The following is an 18,049-nucleotide window of genomic DNA, read 5'->3' as shown; positions in this document are numbered from 1 at the left end:
TTGTACTTTTAAATTCTAGGACAGCTCCCTCTATAGTACCATAAGAATATTTATTTATTCATCAATTCTCTCAGCATTGAATACATCACAAATGTATTGTTCAGGTTTTCCTGGAAGACTTTTCACTTTTCATCCGAGCAGGCTTCATCAGTTCACGCTCAAAGACTAGGTGGGACTGGTGTATCTTGTCTGACTGGATGAGAGACAGAAACATCTTTCAAGGCAACCTGAACAGTCTAGTCGCGATCAATTTGATGCCCTGAGAATTGATTGAATGAAAACAAAATGGATGAATGAGAACATTCACAGGTATGATTCAACAATAAATATTTAAATTTATATTTATTGTACTTTAATATGACCATTGTCAGAGGAAGAACCAGGTGAATTTGGAACCCAGACCGGGGTGAAAGATGCATGTTACCTGTCAACCTTACAAGAGGGTTTTATATACCAAAAATGGCTGCTGATGTCATAGGTCCAATTGCTTCGTTAATGTTGCTTGTCAGCGTCTTCACACTTGCTGATGATACTGCAGGTAGCTCGGGTCAAGAGGTGTATTCATTTTTCCTCAATGCTAATGTAATTGCATGTCACAATACCTAATACAGCACACTTAAGCTGAGAACTTAACCTGATCTTGAATGTCAAATATGCAAACCCATTTGTTTACGCTCACTCCCTCATTCCTCGTTTTCCATGCAGAGGAGTAGAGTTGTGACTCCCCCCACCACCCCTCAGGGCAGATATGTAAATTTAATGACACCGGTGAAGTGTACATGATCATGTTACTGTATAGATTACACGGTGACCCCCCCTTACAAACACACACAGGCACACAGACCTAAAGACATACACAGATCTGGCTCCGATTCACCTACAGGCAAATAACATAAAAACATGCCGGGGAAAAACTGCTTTGCCTTCCTGAAGGGTCGACAGAGGTAAGTTATTTGGCAAAAGAAATAATGACTGCCTAAAAAATACATATGTAATGTAAAATATAACTGGAGGTGATTGCAGTATCTGTGGTTGACTAGAAAATCTTGCAGATGAGAGTTGCAACTGAAAAGGAAACTGCCATGCTGCATTACGGTCTGCTGTGTCGGCCTAATTAAAATGAGAGCGATAAGTACTGCTCGTAAGCTCTGTTTGAGTGAGTTTGACTGAGCGCCAGAGAGGAGAGGGACTGGCGCGTGGGTGCTGGCATCAGGGCTGGAACCTGCATGTGAAAATAACAATGCAATATAACAGTAATGTCTTATACGTATGTGCGTGAAGGGAGAGGAGACATGACTTAGATGGATGAAAAGAGGAAGGATAGAGAACATGGATGCACAAATTGATTCTTGGTTTAAAAATGCTGTACTGAATTCATTTAAAAAAATTCATTTCAAGATACACCGAACAAAAATATAAATGCAACACTTTTGTTTTTGCTACTATTTTTTATGAGCTGACCTCAAAGATGTAAAATGTTTTCTATGTACACAAAAGGCCTATCTGTTTTAAAATCTACCTAAATATGTGTTATTGAGCATTTATAATTCATCCACCTCACAGGTGTGGCATATCAAGATGCTGATTAGACAACATGATCATTGCACAGGTATGCCTTAGGTTGGCCACAATAAAAGGCCACCTGAAAATGTGCAGTTTAGCTGTCAATATTGCCATTTCAATATCTAGGGTGACTAACATTTGCCTGTATTCCAGACCATCCCAAAACCTTTACATTTTTATGGTGTACGATAATGAAAAATGTTCAACAAAAATTTATTAATTATGGACATTAACATACATATCTTCTTACATGGGTTCTTACAGTTGTTTCACTTTTTTTTGCATTACCCACTACAAATAGCCATTCAAAAAATATATAATATGTTTTATTTCAACATTTGGCAATGCGTGGGGAAGAACAAAGATTCCTAGTGGAATACATTGTCGTCGTTTACTGGTTGTTTTGTATTGGATCTTATGGGATTGAGTTGATGATTGCAAATAGTAATTTGGCTTGCCAAAAAACAATCTCTTCCTTCTCTGAATTTGTGTACACAAGTTCCTCTTCAAAAAAACAATTAAAGGTAATCGCATCATTACCAGTTTCCCAACAGGGAAAGCTTCTTCTCCTATGCAGCCTTTTACCAACAGCATCCTATATTTGTCTCACTGTACATTACACCCGAAAGCATGCAAGTATGCACTTTGGGCAGTTGCTGTTTGAGTCGATGATGCTTGAGCTGTGAGAGAGCAGGGATTTTTTTTTGTAAGTGCTGGTCTGAAGTGTCACAACACTAGTGTGCGTGGGAGAAAAGGGAATAGCTAGAGTGCAGATTGTAGTCCAGGCTTTCACATGAACGAGCTGCATTTCCTGGCACTTTTCATTATTTCTCTTGTTGCGTAAACAACGATAAAAGCCAGGGTACCATGACAGTAACAACAACAACAAATGATTTTCAAATGGTAGATTGAGAGAATGAGATGAAAATGTGCATTGCAGGATTAATGAGAGGATTTCTGACCGCTGCAGTTGTGCATATGCACATCACACATGATGTAACTTTCCCACGCACTCACAAAACTTGCCTCCCACACAACTCATTCACACTTCACCACTACTGGGTATGACTGTAGAAGATTCATTTATCTACTTTACACAATGGTGCAATAAAAAGTCAACACATTAAGCAAAATGTAATGCATTCATATATCAATATGTATGCTTTTTCAAACAGCTCTTTCACACGGACATTCCACATATTGCTACGTCAGCGCTGTCACAATAAATCTGGCATTTATATACGCCTGTGCTTTTCGCATGGAATCCAGCAAATCTTGCTGTTGCCGAAACTATGCATACTATATTGACACAGTAAAAAGACAATCAGTGACACCACCCACAAATAGCAAATAAACGGTGGTAGTTGAGATGCCCATAACATAACTAATAAAGCCTGCATTATACTGCTGCATCGAGGCGCCACCATATGGTACGGTACGCCTGCTCAAGCTGGTCTACTGCGAGCTTGACCTTGACGTTCTCCTCCGATTTTGGATTAGTATTTGCAGTAAAAGTGATTGCTGTAATTATTATACTTGGTTGCTTGGTTGTCCCGGCTAGACATTTTCCAGCTTAAATTTACACTTAAATGCAGCAAATTGTACTTGTACAGTAAGAGCTACATAAATGAGATACAAGGCTATGCACTTTCTGTTTTCCTGTGTCTTTCTGTTTATTTAGACAACACATACACACCAAATAAATACATGATAAAGAGGTTGTTGTTGTGTGAATGCATCTCGCAGTTGTCTAGTGACAATGAGGAAGAGGCGTGTTGTGAGTTGCAGATACATATACAGTATGGTGTTGGAATTACACTGCTGTTGATGTGTTGTTGTGAAGTTATTTGTTTCTCTCGTCTGTAGACGTCTTTTCAATAAGTAACATTGACTGCCAACTGCTGTCTTTCAATGTCTTTTGCTTTGCAACATGGAATAATGGCAGAAAAATGACAGCCTTTGCAAGATTTATGAAAAAGAATTGCAGCTAATTTCCAGGGCGACTGTATCGCTGCTGGTCATATTGAACAGCAACATGGAAAAAATGCCAGCTTTTAAGAACAGCTCTGGTACTACCTGCAGAGGCGGAAAATTGTGCAGGTCAACTTAATCCTTGTGATGCTGCATCAACACTCAAAAAGGTGGGAAAATGCCAGCGTTTTCATGCAGGTTGAAATGGCCGTCTGTTGTGGCACAAAATTGCCAAAGGGCGTCTATATTTCTTTGTCATCCCTTGTTGGTGCCATTTATACAAAGCAGTGACACATACTTTCAAAGGTAGAAAATTGCTCGGTCGATTTTTTCCCCGGAGTCAGCATGGGTCCAGTTCATACAGAAATGGTGGTAGCATCACTATCAGCTATGAATTCCAAACATATATCAGGATGGAAGTATCTTAACTTGTCTCTTCCTCTGTTTTTATCTTTTTAAATCGTTTTACAACAACAACAACAACAACAACACAATGAGCCTAAGCAGGTTCTTTGTGCACTTTACATCTGCTCTCTGGGTGGAAAAACTAAGGCCCAGTATGAAGGCCAGTAGAGAGGAATGTCTGTAGAGGTGTTTTGTGCCTGTGGACATTTACTATCTCGCATACAGTATGTGTACTCATTAAAAATAGAGAGAAAATGTCTCGACAGAGTAAGCAAACAGGCTGAATTTCTGCTTTATGATGGATAGGGTTCCTTCACAATTGTGACTCACATTATATGTAGTCCTGGAGCCTATCCCAGCTGTCTTCGGGCGAGAGGATTATATTGAATTATATGTAGTATAGCATGCCACACCAACTATATATAAAAGCATCTCAAACAAATCTGCAAACTTAACATTCTAACAAAAACATCTAAAGTAGGCATTTTGGTAATAATCCAGAAATGTGTTTACTTATTGTCACAGCCTGGGTCTTAGGCAGCGACAACAACAAAGGAGGGAGACGGGCCTGACCAAACAATGCCAACATTTATTGCCACAAATTGCACAACTACAGCCAAGCTCTGTCCGTCGGTCTCTCCTCCTCATGTGTCCTCAGATTGAGGTTTTTAGGCTCCCAAGGTCTCACCTTGCCCAGGTGTAGGGAGTTGACCTAATTACCAACTACTCCAGGTCCTGCAGTAACCTGGAGAGAGAGGGCAAAAGAGAGGGCGAGGGAGCAGCAACACCAACACCTGATGGCCCCAACACCAACACCAATTACCTGGCGGTAGGGGCCATCACATTAGTCACAAAGCCATCTTCCATGTGGATGTTGATGGTTGATGCAGCAGATGTTGAGGAAATATGTTTTTCTGCAACATACACAAATACAGTACCAGTGAAAAGTATGGAGACAGTTTTCTCAATCATAGAATACAAACGTGCCTCCAAACATTTGGCTGATATTCTAATAGGATAGAGACAATCAACTGTGTTAAAATACCAATTCATAACAACATATGATTCTTAAAGGCGATGTATTTTGCTTTTTCTTTGTTTCAGAGATATTTTCTTCTAACACTGGCTCACTGGGACATCACACGTAGCCTGGCTTACTTAAATATGTTATTATTATGAAATAATGGCTGCACGGCGGACGGGTGTTTAGTGTGCAGGCCACGCAGCTAGGAGACCTGAGTTCAAATCCACCCTCAACCATCTCTGTGAGGAGTTTGCATGTTCTCCCTGTGCATGCGTTGGTTTTCTCCGGGTACTCCGGTTTCCTCCCTACATTCCAAAAACATGTTAGGTTAATTGGCGACTCCAAATTGTCCATAGATATGAATGTGAGTATGAATGGTTGTTTGTCTATATGTGCCCTGTGATTGGCTGGCGACCAGTCCAGGGTGAACCCCGCCTCTCACCCGAAGACAGCTGGGATAGGCTCCAACATACCCCCACGACCCTAGTGAGAATATGTCGCATAGAAAATGGATGGATAGAGTGTGCAGATGTACATAATTAAGTGACAAGCATATGCATATTAGACAAAAAGTGTAATGTACCATGATCTTAAATACACTATTATCCACCAGTCGTCTGTGATAGTAGATGCGGACACATTAAATCCCAAATACTGTGATAAAAATGTGTAAGCATGAATGCAGCATTCCCTCTGACTTCACCAACATGACATTTACAATTCCTCACCACTAAAAAAACGTGCAAGACATCCACGCAGGCATGTCCAAACACTTTGCTTTGGTCACGTGAGTCACGTGGATGTAATTAAAAAAATAAAAACCTCGCCGTCCCCTTTAATTTCTCTGCGTGAGCTATACGACATGCATTGTGATCACCTGTCAGCTGGGACGCATGCGCATTGCGCACAGGAGGCGGAGAGCCTGCTGATCGCTCTTTCTATCGGCTGCCCTGTGCCCTCCATCACTCTCAGGAAGGATATTACAAATACGTCTTTTTTTTGGACCACGATGGGGACGCATTTGAAGGTATTATCATCATTATCATTGTATGAATGAGAGCAACACACTGTTCGACATTGTGGCCGCGGAGGGTGAAGGATGCAGGATGGGAGGAGATGCCCCCCCCCTACACACACACACACACACACACACATATATACACACCGTGACTGGGCTTCCCTCCTGACGTTTGATTTTGTGTTATTTAGACTATATTGTACATTGAATTAGTGTGAATTAGCCTCTGGTCAAGGGCACAGAACGGAAATGTGGATGAGGTGTTCTCCATCCGCGTCGTCACGCTTGACTGTCTCTCACTAGTTTACACCATCCTACATACTGCCACCATAAATGTCATCTGCTGTTTATGTCATCTTTTTTGGATAGCAACCTTGCATGTAGTACAAATGCAATATATTTGCAATTTAATTTGCAATTTTAATCATTCATCTCACTAAGCTAGATTGCAGTGTTTGCACCCCAATGTGATGAATGAGACAAGCAACTGCACCTTGAATGATCATTTAATTGCAGCCTTTACACATTGTTCTGTGTTGTATTGAATCTGTCAGGCGCGTAATGTTTATGCTCACTAGAGCGGCTTACTGACCTGGTCCATGCTCCTGCATAGAAGCAACAGACTACTGTAGAGAGTAAATCAAAGTGCAGAGGCAGAATCATTGATGACTTAAAAAAAAACAAAAACGACGGATATACTAAGGCTTCATCACCTTGAATGAAAACATCTGACTTTGTAGTGTGTTAGTATTAACATGTAACACCCAAGACAGAATTAATCACATGATGTTATGTAATACCCTGACTGGACACTGAGTAACAACCCTGTTTCAGAGTAAGTGTAAGAAGGGCCTGTTCTAATACCAGAGTGGTTAAGGTCAATTATAGTATTTTTCATCAATTTTAAATAAGTCTCAGATTCCACAATAGTTTATTCGCCTTGATACCTGAATTTAATTTAAAAGTGCTTTTCATAACACAGTTTTATGTATCTGTAGCTTTAATGCTAATGAGCTGTGTTTGTCCATACCTAGCTGTCTCCAAAAGAGTGTGTGGCTTGTGTATATTATACACGAGTTTCAAATATACTTTTACTGTTTTTACAAATATACTGGTTTTCCCCATAGGGGACAAACACTTATCAGCAAAAAGCACTGTATTCAAGAATCATCAGAATAAAGACACAAACAGACCTGGAAGACATTTTATGAGTTTAGTCCCCTGTGCCTCACATGCCCTTCTAACTCACCCGCCTCCAACAGCTGTGTGTGCTTGCCATATGTTAGCTACTGTGATACACTATGTACAATTGTGTGTGATGCATGCAAACGTAGTCATTCTGTTCATAATGAATTCAAGATTTGTTAATAACCGTGTACATACAGTCATGCAAGTGTTCAGGATTTTAAATAATATTTATGATTTTGGGGAGGGAAAAAGTCCATTCATGCAATTTCGGAGGAAATACAATATGTCTTGGTTTTAAATACAATTCATCGATTAATTGAAAAAAAAATAGTCAACAGATTAATCGGCTATTAAAATAATCATTAGTTGCAACGTACGTATACAATGTATATTGTATACACTTGTATACAGTGAAATGGACCAATAGAATTAATGAAGCCCTGCTAACAGAACAATTGCTGTTTGTGTTTCTTCTTATGTTATAATTATTATGACATAATGTTGTTGTATAATGTATTATGGCACAGACAGATGTTAATGTGGTTCACACATTCTCTCCTCCATTATCCCTCCATCTTATCTTGTTCCCTGTCATCCTGACCTCCCCCTCTACACCATCTCCCTATCCTCCATCTCTATCTCATGCATTCAGGAAGTCTAATGTAGATGCAGAGCCAGAGGAGAGTCCAGGCAGCAGTAGTAGCAGCAGCAGCAGCAGCAGCACTAATAGCAGCACCAGCGGGGCTGTCGATGCTCTCTCCTCAGCTCCGACTCCAGCTCCCCCTCAGGCCTCTGCAGGAGTGCCCGGAGAAGGATCAGACAGCAGCTCCTGCTCTGACTCAGACACTTCAGTAGACTCCAGCTCCTACGAGGAGGAGGAAGAAGAAGAGGGCAAGATGTTCTCCTCCAAATTCCTCAGTGGGGGCAATCCGCTTAGTGCTGTGTCCTCTGCTGTTAACAAATTTGGACTATTTGGCGATGAAGGGGAAGGGGACAAAAACCAGAAAGCTCCCCCACAGCACGGGGTCAAGCCAGGTGGAGGTCAACTGTCAGGTTTGGACCCTAACAAAAGCACGCAGCAAGAGAAGGGACCCCCAAAACTCAACCAGGGTGATCCTTTGCAGAAGAGCCAGCCCCTTGCTAAACAGAGAGGACCAGAGCTGCATGGGAATGGACAGACAGGACCCCTAAAACACCCCCCAGCACAACCTGATGCTCAGCCAAAAAGCTCAGTGCAACATGGTTCACCCAAAGCTGGCGGACAGACTAGGAGTGAATTACCTAGAGCGGGGACACCACAGCAAGGGAATGCTAAGACTGGAATGCGACCGGACTCGGTACAGCAAGGAGCAGCCAAGGTTGGACAACAGCAGCAGCAGGGGTCGCCTAAACCTTTGCAGCAACAACAAAGGTCACCAAATACTGGACAGCAACAACAGGGGTCACCTAAGCCTTCCAAGCAACCACAGAGTACCCCTATTGTTGGCCCAACACGGGCTGCACCCAAGGCGGGAGCACAGCAGCAGTCCGGGCTGAAAGGACCTGGTACACCTAACCCCTCACGGGGTTCAGGGTCTCCATCTTCAGCACGGAGTCAAGATGCACATTCCCAAGCAAAAGCAGTAGCCAAGCCACTTTGTCCAGTTTGTAACACAACCCAACTCAACATACACACCAAGGAGCCACCAAACCATAAAACATGCACACAGTGTAAAACACAAGTTTGCAGCTTGTGTGGCTTCAGCCCACCGGACTCTGATGTAAGTTGGATTGAACTCCAAATTGAAGCAATTTTTCCCATAGGAAATAATGCAAAAGTAAAATTGTGAGCGCCTGGGAAAGGTTGACTCCATTATTGTTTTTTTTGGAGGGGGAATTAATTTGAAGTAGGCTAAAATATATTTTTAAATTGTTGCAAATAATTATGGCTTATTTTACAAGGTACCTAACCGCACATATAATTCTGATTAAGTCAATTTCCTCTGGAGGATTATTGGAAATTGAGTGCTAACAATAAATACTCACTTCAGGGTCAATGCATCAGAAAAGGATTTTCATAAGGTTTTACAGTATATGTCATACAAGTGTAAAACTAAGCTAACTTGTTTCAAAATAGAGGCTGAAAAATAATTTTTATGTTGAAGGCATAATTTGAAGGTAAAGTGCTTAGGTTTTACTGCATACGTGTTATTTGTACTACTTGTCATACAGGTGTTACTATAGGTAAGTTACTACACAATATATTTTTTAATGGAACACTTGACATGTCAGATTATGTGGAGTCTTTCTGCTTTGAATATAAGTTCTAGGGTAACTTCTGGTTTTCTTTGATTACATGTTGCAAAAAGGCTAGAAATAATGCTCACTGACGTCTTTTCCAATATGCTAACATTGCATATAGTTATAGCTCAGCAACAATACACCAAAAGTGTCTATTAAACACATACTTAATGCTACTTAATGTTGTTATTTCTCACCTAACATTAGCATCACACAGCATTTTGAACTCAAGGCAATATTCCTTGGAAATGCTTGTCAAATTCTAATTTTACAAACTCAGCAGTGCTTATCCTCCACTGTATCACACAGTTAACTTATTTTCATTTCATCAGTTTCAGCATCATATGAATTAGAATGTATAGTCAAAGATACAATGATTCTTCTCCTTGTGTACAGGGATCCGAGTGGCTTTGTCTCACCTGCCAGATAAAGAGAGCTGAAGCACCAATGAAAAAGCCAACATCATCCAAAATGCCATCATCGCCTGCTGCTCCTGTCAAAAAGGAGACACCGGCATCAGGTTCACCCAGCAAGACCCCAAGTTCTTCAGAAAAAGTGCCAGCCAAAAGTGAGGTTAAGGTCCAAGAGAGACCAAAACATGTTGGTGAAGATTCTACGCAGAAGGAGAACCAGACAGCATCAGGTTCCCAGAAATCACATCCTTCAAGCGGACCAGGGAAAAGAAGTGTGAGTCCTGCACCACAACAAGAAGGGATGCCCAAGAAGGGCTTTGGTGCTTCAAAACCAGCAAAGCCTGCAGAGGAGTCAGTGACTGGGAAAATGTTTGGATTTGGTTCTTCCATATTCAGTTCTGCATCTACGCTGTTAGCCTCCACACCACCAGTTTCTCCTAAAATGCAACCCACCAAGGATATGAAACCACAAGAACAGGAGAAGAAACTCCAAACCGAGCAGGCCAAAGTTCAAGCAGCAGGACAGGCCAAAGTTGTAGAGGAAGCACCCAGCAATGTCCCCCACAAAGGCCAATCTTCTTGTGCTATCTGTAAGATGGTGCTCAACATGGGCTCCCAGGACTCTGCCAACTACAGCCGCTGCACGGAATGCAAAAGCACTGTGTGCAATCAATGTGGATTTAACCCCATGCCAAATGTAAAAGAGGTAAGACACACATATATCACATTAAAAAGCAAAAAATACAAAAAAACTAATTATTTATTAATTATGTTTTTGCAAGACAAATTGACTTGGTACCTTCAGTAATTATCACCAACCTGCAGTGCTACATTAATATTTGGACTTAATAGTGTTTAAATTTAACTTGCAGCTTTAGAAAGATGTGCTTGTACAGTGTATCTCTTTGAACAGGCATTGCTGAAAGCAGATTACTTGCAAACGAAAAGAAAGCTGCATCGTTGCTATTCGTGTTTATTTTCTGTGGCCTCATTAGGTGAATAACAATTAATCCCTATCTGGCTTTTTATAATTAAACTATATTGACATTATAAGGTCTTTCTTTTTAAGGTCTTAGCCAACAGCACAAGTTATGCTAAAAATACACATCCACGCCTCTCATGGTTGTACTACAGGCGAGGCCATACACTGAAGTAAATGGATAAGGCATCTTCCTGGCAGTCTGAAGCACAAATGACTTGACACAAAGGACACACACTCGACTCTGTAATTCAGTGCACAATGTGCAGCTTTTAAGGACGAGCTTGCCAACGACAGCCCAAGGCGACTGCTTTTACCCTCCGATACGTATGTGCACATTAAATATATTAAATGCCATTGGATTGGAAAAATCAACAACATATCCAGTAACCTACAGCAGTAGTTCAATATCAGTTGCTCTCCAGAGCACCACTAAAATGAGACAAGTCTGTTCTAAGCTGTACCTACCCTTTTTTTAAAAAAATTAATTATCTTTGAACATTTAAGGTTGTTTCCACCATGCGGGACAGTTCAGTTCATTTCATATTTTATTGAGGTTTCACTATTAAGTTTGCCAAATTGATGTTGTAAACCCCTCTATTTTTCAAACCCCTGCCCTGTAATAACTAAAATGTAAGCATATGCTAATACCTGAAAAAGTTATGTCATGTTATTATCATATACTTTATGGTTTGAATTTTGCTGCTTTTTCAAAAATATATGTTTTTATTACTTATTTTTTATTACTGTATATATTATACAACCAAGACTTGGTGGGGGGTGGCCTTTTGCCTCCGCAACTGCACTGTACCTAATTGAGATTATTTTTGTTGTTTTCAATTATTTGGCTAACTTCACACCCTCTCTCTGGAATGATGAAGTCACATCACATTGTAACTCACCCATCACTTAACACCCAACCATATAAATTCAAGTCTAAAGACCTCATGCCCGATTCAAACTGTACCTAGTTTTTAATGGCTCTTCTACTAACGACAAATTAACATCCGTTTTTGTCCATTTGTGTCATTTAAGGGGAAAGAGTGGCTTTGTCTAAACTGCCAGGTGAAAAGAGCTACCAAAGGAATCGAGCCCCTGAAAGACAGTCCATTGGCTACTTCACCGTTAAAAAGGACTGTACCCCAAAAGACTTCTCCACTGGACTCTCCACAGAGGAATGTACCTACTTCAGCATCACAGTCATCCAAGGCTGAAGCTGTTAAAGCACATGACAGTCAGAAACCGGCTTACCCCACTCCTGCCCAGAAAACACAGCAGGACAACAAGAAGCCAGATCAACAGAGGATAGCAGAGCAGTCAAAGGTAACTGCACAAAAGCAAGGAAATGCCACTGAGGCCCCTGCCCAGCATGAGACAGGAGGATTCTTCGGTTTCGGAAGCCCTAAAAAGCAGATTGATCCTGCAAAACCTGCAGAGTCAGTAACAGGGAAGATGTTTGGATTTGGTTCTTCTATATTCAGCTCTGCATCCACTTTGATTTCTTCTACTGTCCAAGATGAATCTAAACCGGCAGCATCACCGGCCTCTCCCAAAATGTCTACTTCAAAAGACTCTCCATCTGCAAAGAAAGCAGAGCAGGAAAAGAAACCACAACAAAGCCAGGAGGGTCCGAAAGCAGACAAACCATTGTCAGAGCCTAAAGGGAAAGCAGATGCATTCAAAGTTGGTCCTCAGTCTTGCCCTGTCTGTAAATCAGCACTCAATGTTGGCTCTAAAGATGCACCCAACTTCAACACATGTACGGAGTGTAAAAATGTCGTCTGCAACCAATGTGGATTCAACCCAATGCCAAATGTAAAGGAGGTAAGGCACTTTGTTTTGTTTATTACTCAACTCATGATATTTTAATTAACACTAAACATAATATTTTACAGGTGAAGGAGTGGTTATGTCTCACCTGTCAAATGCAACGAGCCCTTGGAGCTTCCCAACCCCCAGGAACCCCCATGATGAAACCACAGGCCTCGCCAAACACAGCTCGTGCATTGTCTAATGTCCCCAAGAAGGACATCCCAACAACTGCTGAGTCTAAAGTGAAGGAAACCTCTGCTGCTTCAGTACCAGAGAAAGAAGTTGCAAAGAAGAACATTGTGAAAGGACCGGAGAACCATAAATCCCTAACTCCAGCTCCAGGTCCAAAAGCTCCATTGGAAGACCAGAAGAAGGGACCCCAGAAGCCACCAGATACAATTAGTAAAAGTGGTCTAAAGGAGAATAATGCTTCCTCCAGTGCACAAAAAGATTCCCAAGTTCACTCTGATACGGTGAAGTCCACGGAATCAATAGGTGGAAAAATGTTTAGTTTTGGTTCCTCCATCTTTACTTCCGCATCCACTTTAATAACCACAGCTGGCCAAGATGAATCCAAAACGACACCTCCGCTGTCCCCCAAGATACCTGCCACAAAGATGACCAAATCGCCTCTTGCTCAGGAAAAAGAACAAAAGAAACAAGAGCCAGTCCGACAAGTTAAACCGCCATCTGATCAGTTAAAGGAGGCTCCAGCTTCCAAAGAAGGCAAATCTACCTGTCCTCTGTGTAAGGTGGAAATTAACTTAGGTTCCAAGGATCCTCCCAACTACAGCAAATGCACAGAATGCAAAAACACTGTTTGTAACCAGTGTGGATTTAATCCCGTGCCAAATCTGGCAAAGGTAATTAGTATAATTGTTTCCAATAAAATATATATTTATTAAATTATTAATTCATATGAAATAATTTGAAAACATTAAGTATGTATTTGGATTTTTGTTCTTTCTAAATTTCTTTTTTTCCTCTCGATGTGTGACCAACAAACAAGTGTCTTCAAAACAAACAGCAAATGTTTTGTTATTATTTCTGATTTAGTAAAAATATATATTTTTGACTGGACAGCAACAATGTACAATCACTGTAAATATTGACTTTTGTTATTCTCAATGTATGTTTTTTTATGTTTTTTCTAGGAAAAAGAATGGCTATGCTTGAACTGTCAGATGCAAAGAGCCCTGAATGCATCAGAACCCACGCAGCTTGCCATAAAACCTCCCAATACAGTGAAAAAAACCCTTCCATCTTCTGAACCTCAGAAGACAAAAATTTTAAATGAAGTGGAAACAACTAAGAAGGAATCATTGAAATCTGGCGTGCCTCTGAAAGTGCACAGTGCAGCATCTGAGAAGAAGGACGGTTCTGCACCAAGTTCTCTGCAAAAGAGTCAGCCCACAGCTGGAACACCGGCTAATAAGACTGCTATTTTAAAAGAACAGAACAAACAGGATACCCCAGTGTCTGAGCAGGAACCTGATACCAGGAAATCTGATACCAGGAAATCACTTGACCAGACTCCTCAGTCTGGTCTAAAACAGAATAAAGTCACCTCCGAAGTCTCGAGTGGCCCCAAAACAGGTTCTGATGCTTCCAAAACAACAGACTCTATCACTGGAAAGATGTTTGGCTTTGGTTCTTCTATTTTCAGCTCAGCATCCACTCTAATATCATCAGCTGTTCAGGAGGAATCACGCACCACACCACCAAGCTCTCGCAAGATGTCTGCTCCAGTGCAGGTTTCTCAAAAGAGTGCAAATGAACTAAAACATTCTCCCAAATGTACACCAACAGTTTCCCCCAGCAAACTGCCACCAAAAGGACCTGAAGTTCTTGCTCAGGAGGTCAAGAAACCAGAAGAGGCCAACCAGGTTAAACAAGGGCCATCCCAGCCACCAAAGGCAGGTACAATTCCTCAAACCCAATTGAAAGCAGGCCATACAAACTGTCCACTATGCAACATCAAACTAAACAACAGCTCAAAGGAACTCCCAAATTACAATACCTGCACTGAGTGTAGGACCACCGTTTGTGACAAATGTGGATTTAATCCAATGCCAAATGGAGAGGTAAGTCGAAATCTTTTGTTCCAACGTCTTGAATTGTTAATTCTGACATCAAAAGCAACACCCATTTTATTTTTTGCTTTATTTCAGAAAAATGAATGGCTATGTCTTACCTGTCAGATGAAAAGAGCAGTTGAAGCATCTGAGCAACCAGCTTTTCTAAAACAGAATCAGAAATTTGAAGTTCCTGCGGCCATGTCAATGGATAGCTCCAAACCAGTTCCAACATCTCAGCCAAAGGCAAATCCAAGCCAGGCTGTACCCCCACAAGACAAATCAGCTTCTGTTAAGTTGGGCAAACCTGAAACTTCAACCACACCAATGACGTTGGCTAGCCTCGCACCTGATGATAAAACACAACAGAAAAATGAGAAGACAATTCCTGAAAAACTACCAGAGTCAGCAAGCCAACCTGGACGTAAACAAAGTAATGCCACTGCAGCAAAGCAGCAAGAGACAGGAGGATTTTTTGGCTTGGGTGCTACCAAATCTCAAAAGGACACAGAAGATTCTACAGATTCAGTCACTGGAAAGATGTTTGGTTTTGGTTCTTCAATATTCAGCTCTGCATCTTCATTAATAACATCTGCTGTTCAGGATCATCCTAATAAAACACCCCCAGCGTCTCCCAAAAAGTCATCTGCCATGGACATTAAATCTGATGTTCATCAGAAGTTGGAGGCACAGATGAAAACCGAGTCAACGCACCAGAGCAAGATGCCGCCATCAGGTCCAGCTAAAGAGGGAAATACGGCCACAACAGAACGTCCAAAGACTGCAGAAACTACCAAATCAGCTGTCAAACCAGGTTCTACGTGCCCGCTCTGTAAGGTTGAACTCAGCAGGTCGAAAGATCAAGCCAACTACAATACCTGCACTGAATGCAAAAACACTGTGTGCAACCAGTGTGGATTTAAGCCCATGCCTATTGGGGAGGTAAGTTGACTCAACACTATTTTTTAAAATTTGGTTACTTTATATCAGAAGCAACACACAACCAATTGTATTTTCTTCATTTCAGAAAGACGAATGGCTCTGTCTTATGTGTCAGACAAAAAGAGCAGATGAAGCTTTTCAAAAACAGGCTCAAACATCAAATAACAAAGTTCCGCTTGTGGTCAAGTCGATGGACAACTCCAAACAAACTACAACAACTCAAGCAAAGGCACACCCAAGGAATGCAGAGTCCCCACAGAAAAACCTGTCTATGATTTCAGTTAAGTCAGATAAACCAGAAACTTCTACCACAAAGTTGGATAGCTCAGCACCTGATGATAAAACACAACAGAAAAATGGGAAGAAAGTTCCTGACAAACTACCAGATCTGGCAGGCCAAACTGAACGTAGGCAGACTAGTGCCACTGCAGCAAAGCAAGAAGAGACAGGGGGTTATTTTGGCTTGGGTGCCACTAAATCTCAGCACGATACAGAGAAGTCTACAGATTCAGTGACTGGAAAGATGTTTGGTTTTGGTTCTTCAATATTTAGTTCTGCATCTACATTAATAACATCTGCTGTTCAGGATCAACCTAAGACAACAACACCAGGTTCTCCCAAAAGGCCCCCTACCAAGGAGATTAAGTCTGATGTTCCTCAAAAGTTGGAACAGACACCTCCGTCAGGTCCAGACAAAGTGGAAACTAAGGTCACATCAGAACCTAAAAAGACTGCAGAAACTACCAAATCAGCTGTCAAACCAGGTTCTACCTGTCCAATCTGTAAGGTTGAACTCAAAATGGATATGAAAGACAAAGCCAACTACAATACTTGCACTGAATGCAAAAACACTGTGTGTAATCAGTGTGGGTTTAACCCCATGCCTATTGGAGAGGTAAGTCAAGACTCAGTACTTAATATGTATTTGTTTAAATTACAAAGGTACTTTTTAGTAAAAAAAAACACACACAAGCAATATTATGTTCTTCGTTTCAGAAAAAGGAATGGCTATGTCTTACCTGTCAGACGAAAAGAGCAGTTGAAGCATCGGAGCAAACATCAAAGAGTAAACTTCCTCTTGCAGTCACATCAGAGGACATGTCCAAGCCAGCAACAGAAATGCAAACAAAGTCGAATCCAAGCCATCCAGAACCCCCACATGAAAAGCCATCTACAACTTCAGTTAAATTAGAAAAACCTGAAGCTCCTGCTACACCAGAAACATTGGCTTGCCCTGAACCTGGTTATAAAACGCCACAGAAAAATGAGATGCATGCTGCTGAGAAACAATCAGATCTGGCAAGCCAAACTGGACGCAAGCAGAATAATGACACTCCTGCAAAGAAACAGGAGAGTGGAGGATTGGGTGCAACAAAATCTGAGCAGAATTCAGTGACTGGAAAGATGTTTGGCTTCGGTTCCTCAATATTCAGTTCTGCATCTACATTAATAACGTCAGCTGTTCAGGATCAGCCTAAGACAACACCACCAACTTCTCCCAAAAAGTCACCTGCGAGAGAAATTAAATCTGATGTTCTGAAGAAGCAAACACAGCAGAGAAAGACACCTCAATTAGGTCCAGCCAAAGAGGGACATAAGGTCACAACAGAACCGCCAATGGAAGCAGCAGCAACCAATGCAGCTGTCCAACCAGGTTCTACCTGTCCACTCTGTAAGGTTGAACTCAGCTTGGGTTCGGAAAACCAAGCCAACTACAGCAGTTGCACTGAATGCAAGAAAACTGTGTGTAATCAGTGTGGATTTAACCCCATGCCAAATGAATCAAAGGTAAGACTGTATTTTTATATGTTGTGTCTTTTTACTGTTTTGCAAAACACATTCTGTATGTTGAACATTGGAATCTAGCATCGTCTTGAAACACCCTTCTCCTGACAAGAGATGAATAAAAAAAAAAAAGATTTCATAAACAAACTTTTTTATTTAACCGTGGTTGCTGTGTGTGACTGGCCAATAACAGGGCGTGAAGAGTGAAAACATAATCAGCAATTTATTTAAATACAAATGCCGATAATGACGAAATTTACTAGTTTCATACTCGTATCCGGCAAAATGTCATTATCCATAGGGCTCATCCCTAGTATTAGACCAGCATTGCATGCCGATATTCGGAGCGTCATCACCCCTGCCTGCGCAGCAGATAATTAACCTTGTATTTAATTCCCAAACATGCATGAAGCAAGAAACACTTCCCGACTTCCACTTTCAATACGCACCACTTCTCGTGTCGCTAAATTGTCAACACAGATCTCTTCTATATATGAAGTTGTACTGGTGATCGCTGGTGCTTGTAAAATTTGGCGCTCAGCCACATTTAACAACAGGAAAGAAAACCACTATGTGATTAAGGGTGCAAACAAA

The 18,049-nt window shown here is 41.2% G+C and overlaps 1 protein-coding gene across 1 annotated transcript in view; it reads left to right on the top strand.

Annotated features, from left to right (window-relative positions):
• The first annotated feature begins 900 nt into the window (after positions 1-900).
• The window catches only part of pclob (piccolo presynaptic cytomatrix protein b), a 59,960-nt gene continuing 42,811 nt past the window's right edge, over positions 901-18,049 (top strand). The window contains exons 1-9 of the mRNA XM_078793243.1: positions 901-944; positions 7,822-8,929; positions 9,846-10,568; positions 11,877-12,665; positions 12,737-13,516; positions 13,808-14,737; positions 14,825-15,670; positions 15,756-16,565; positions 16,667-17,458. Coding sequence (XP_078649369.1) covers positions 901-944; positions 7,822-8,929; positions 9,846-10,568; positions 11,877-12,665; positions 12,737-13,516; positions 13,808-14,737; positions 14,825-15,670; positions 15,756-16,565; positions 16,667-17,458 — 6,822 coding nt within the window. The remainder of the gene's footprint in view (positions 945-7,821; positions 8,930-9,845; positions 10,569-11,876; positions 12,666-12,736; positions 13,517-13,807; positions 14,738-14,824; positions 15,671-15,755; positions 16,566-16,666; positions 17,459-18,049) is intronic.

Source organism: Doryrhamphus excisus, linkage group LG1 (genome assembly GCF_037039965.1).
Source record: "Doryrhamphus excisus strain RoL-2023G ecotype Guam linkage group LG1, RoL_Dexc_Guam_v1.1, whole genome shotgun sequence".
NCBI classification, from domain to species: domain Eukaryota; kingdom Metazoa; phylum Chordata; class Actinopteri; order Syngnathiformes; family Syngnathidae; genus Doryrhamphus; species Doryrhamphus excisus.
Note: the sequence above shows the minus strand (reverse complement) of the source record. Positions and strands in the feature narration are given on the sequence as shown.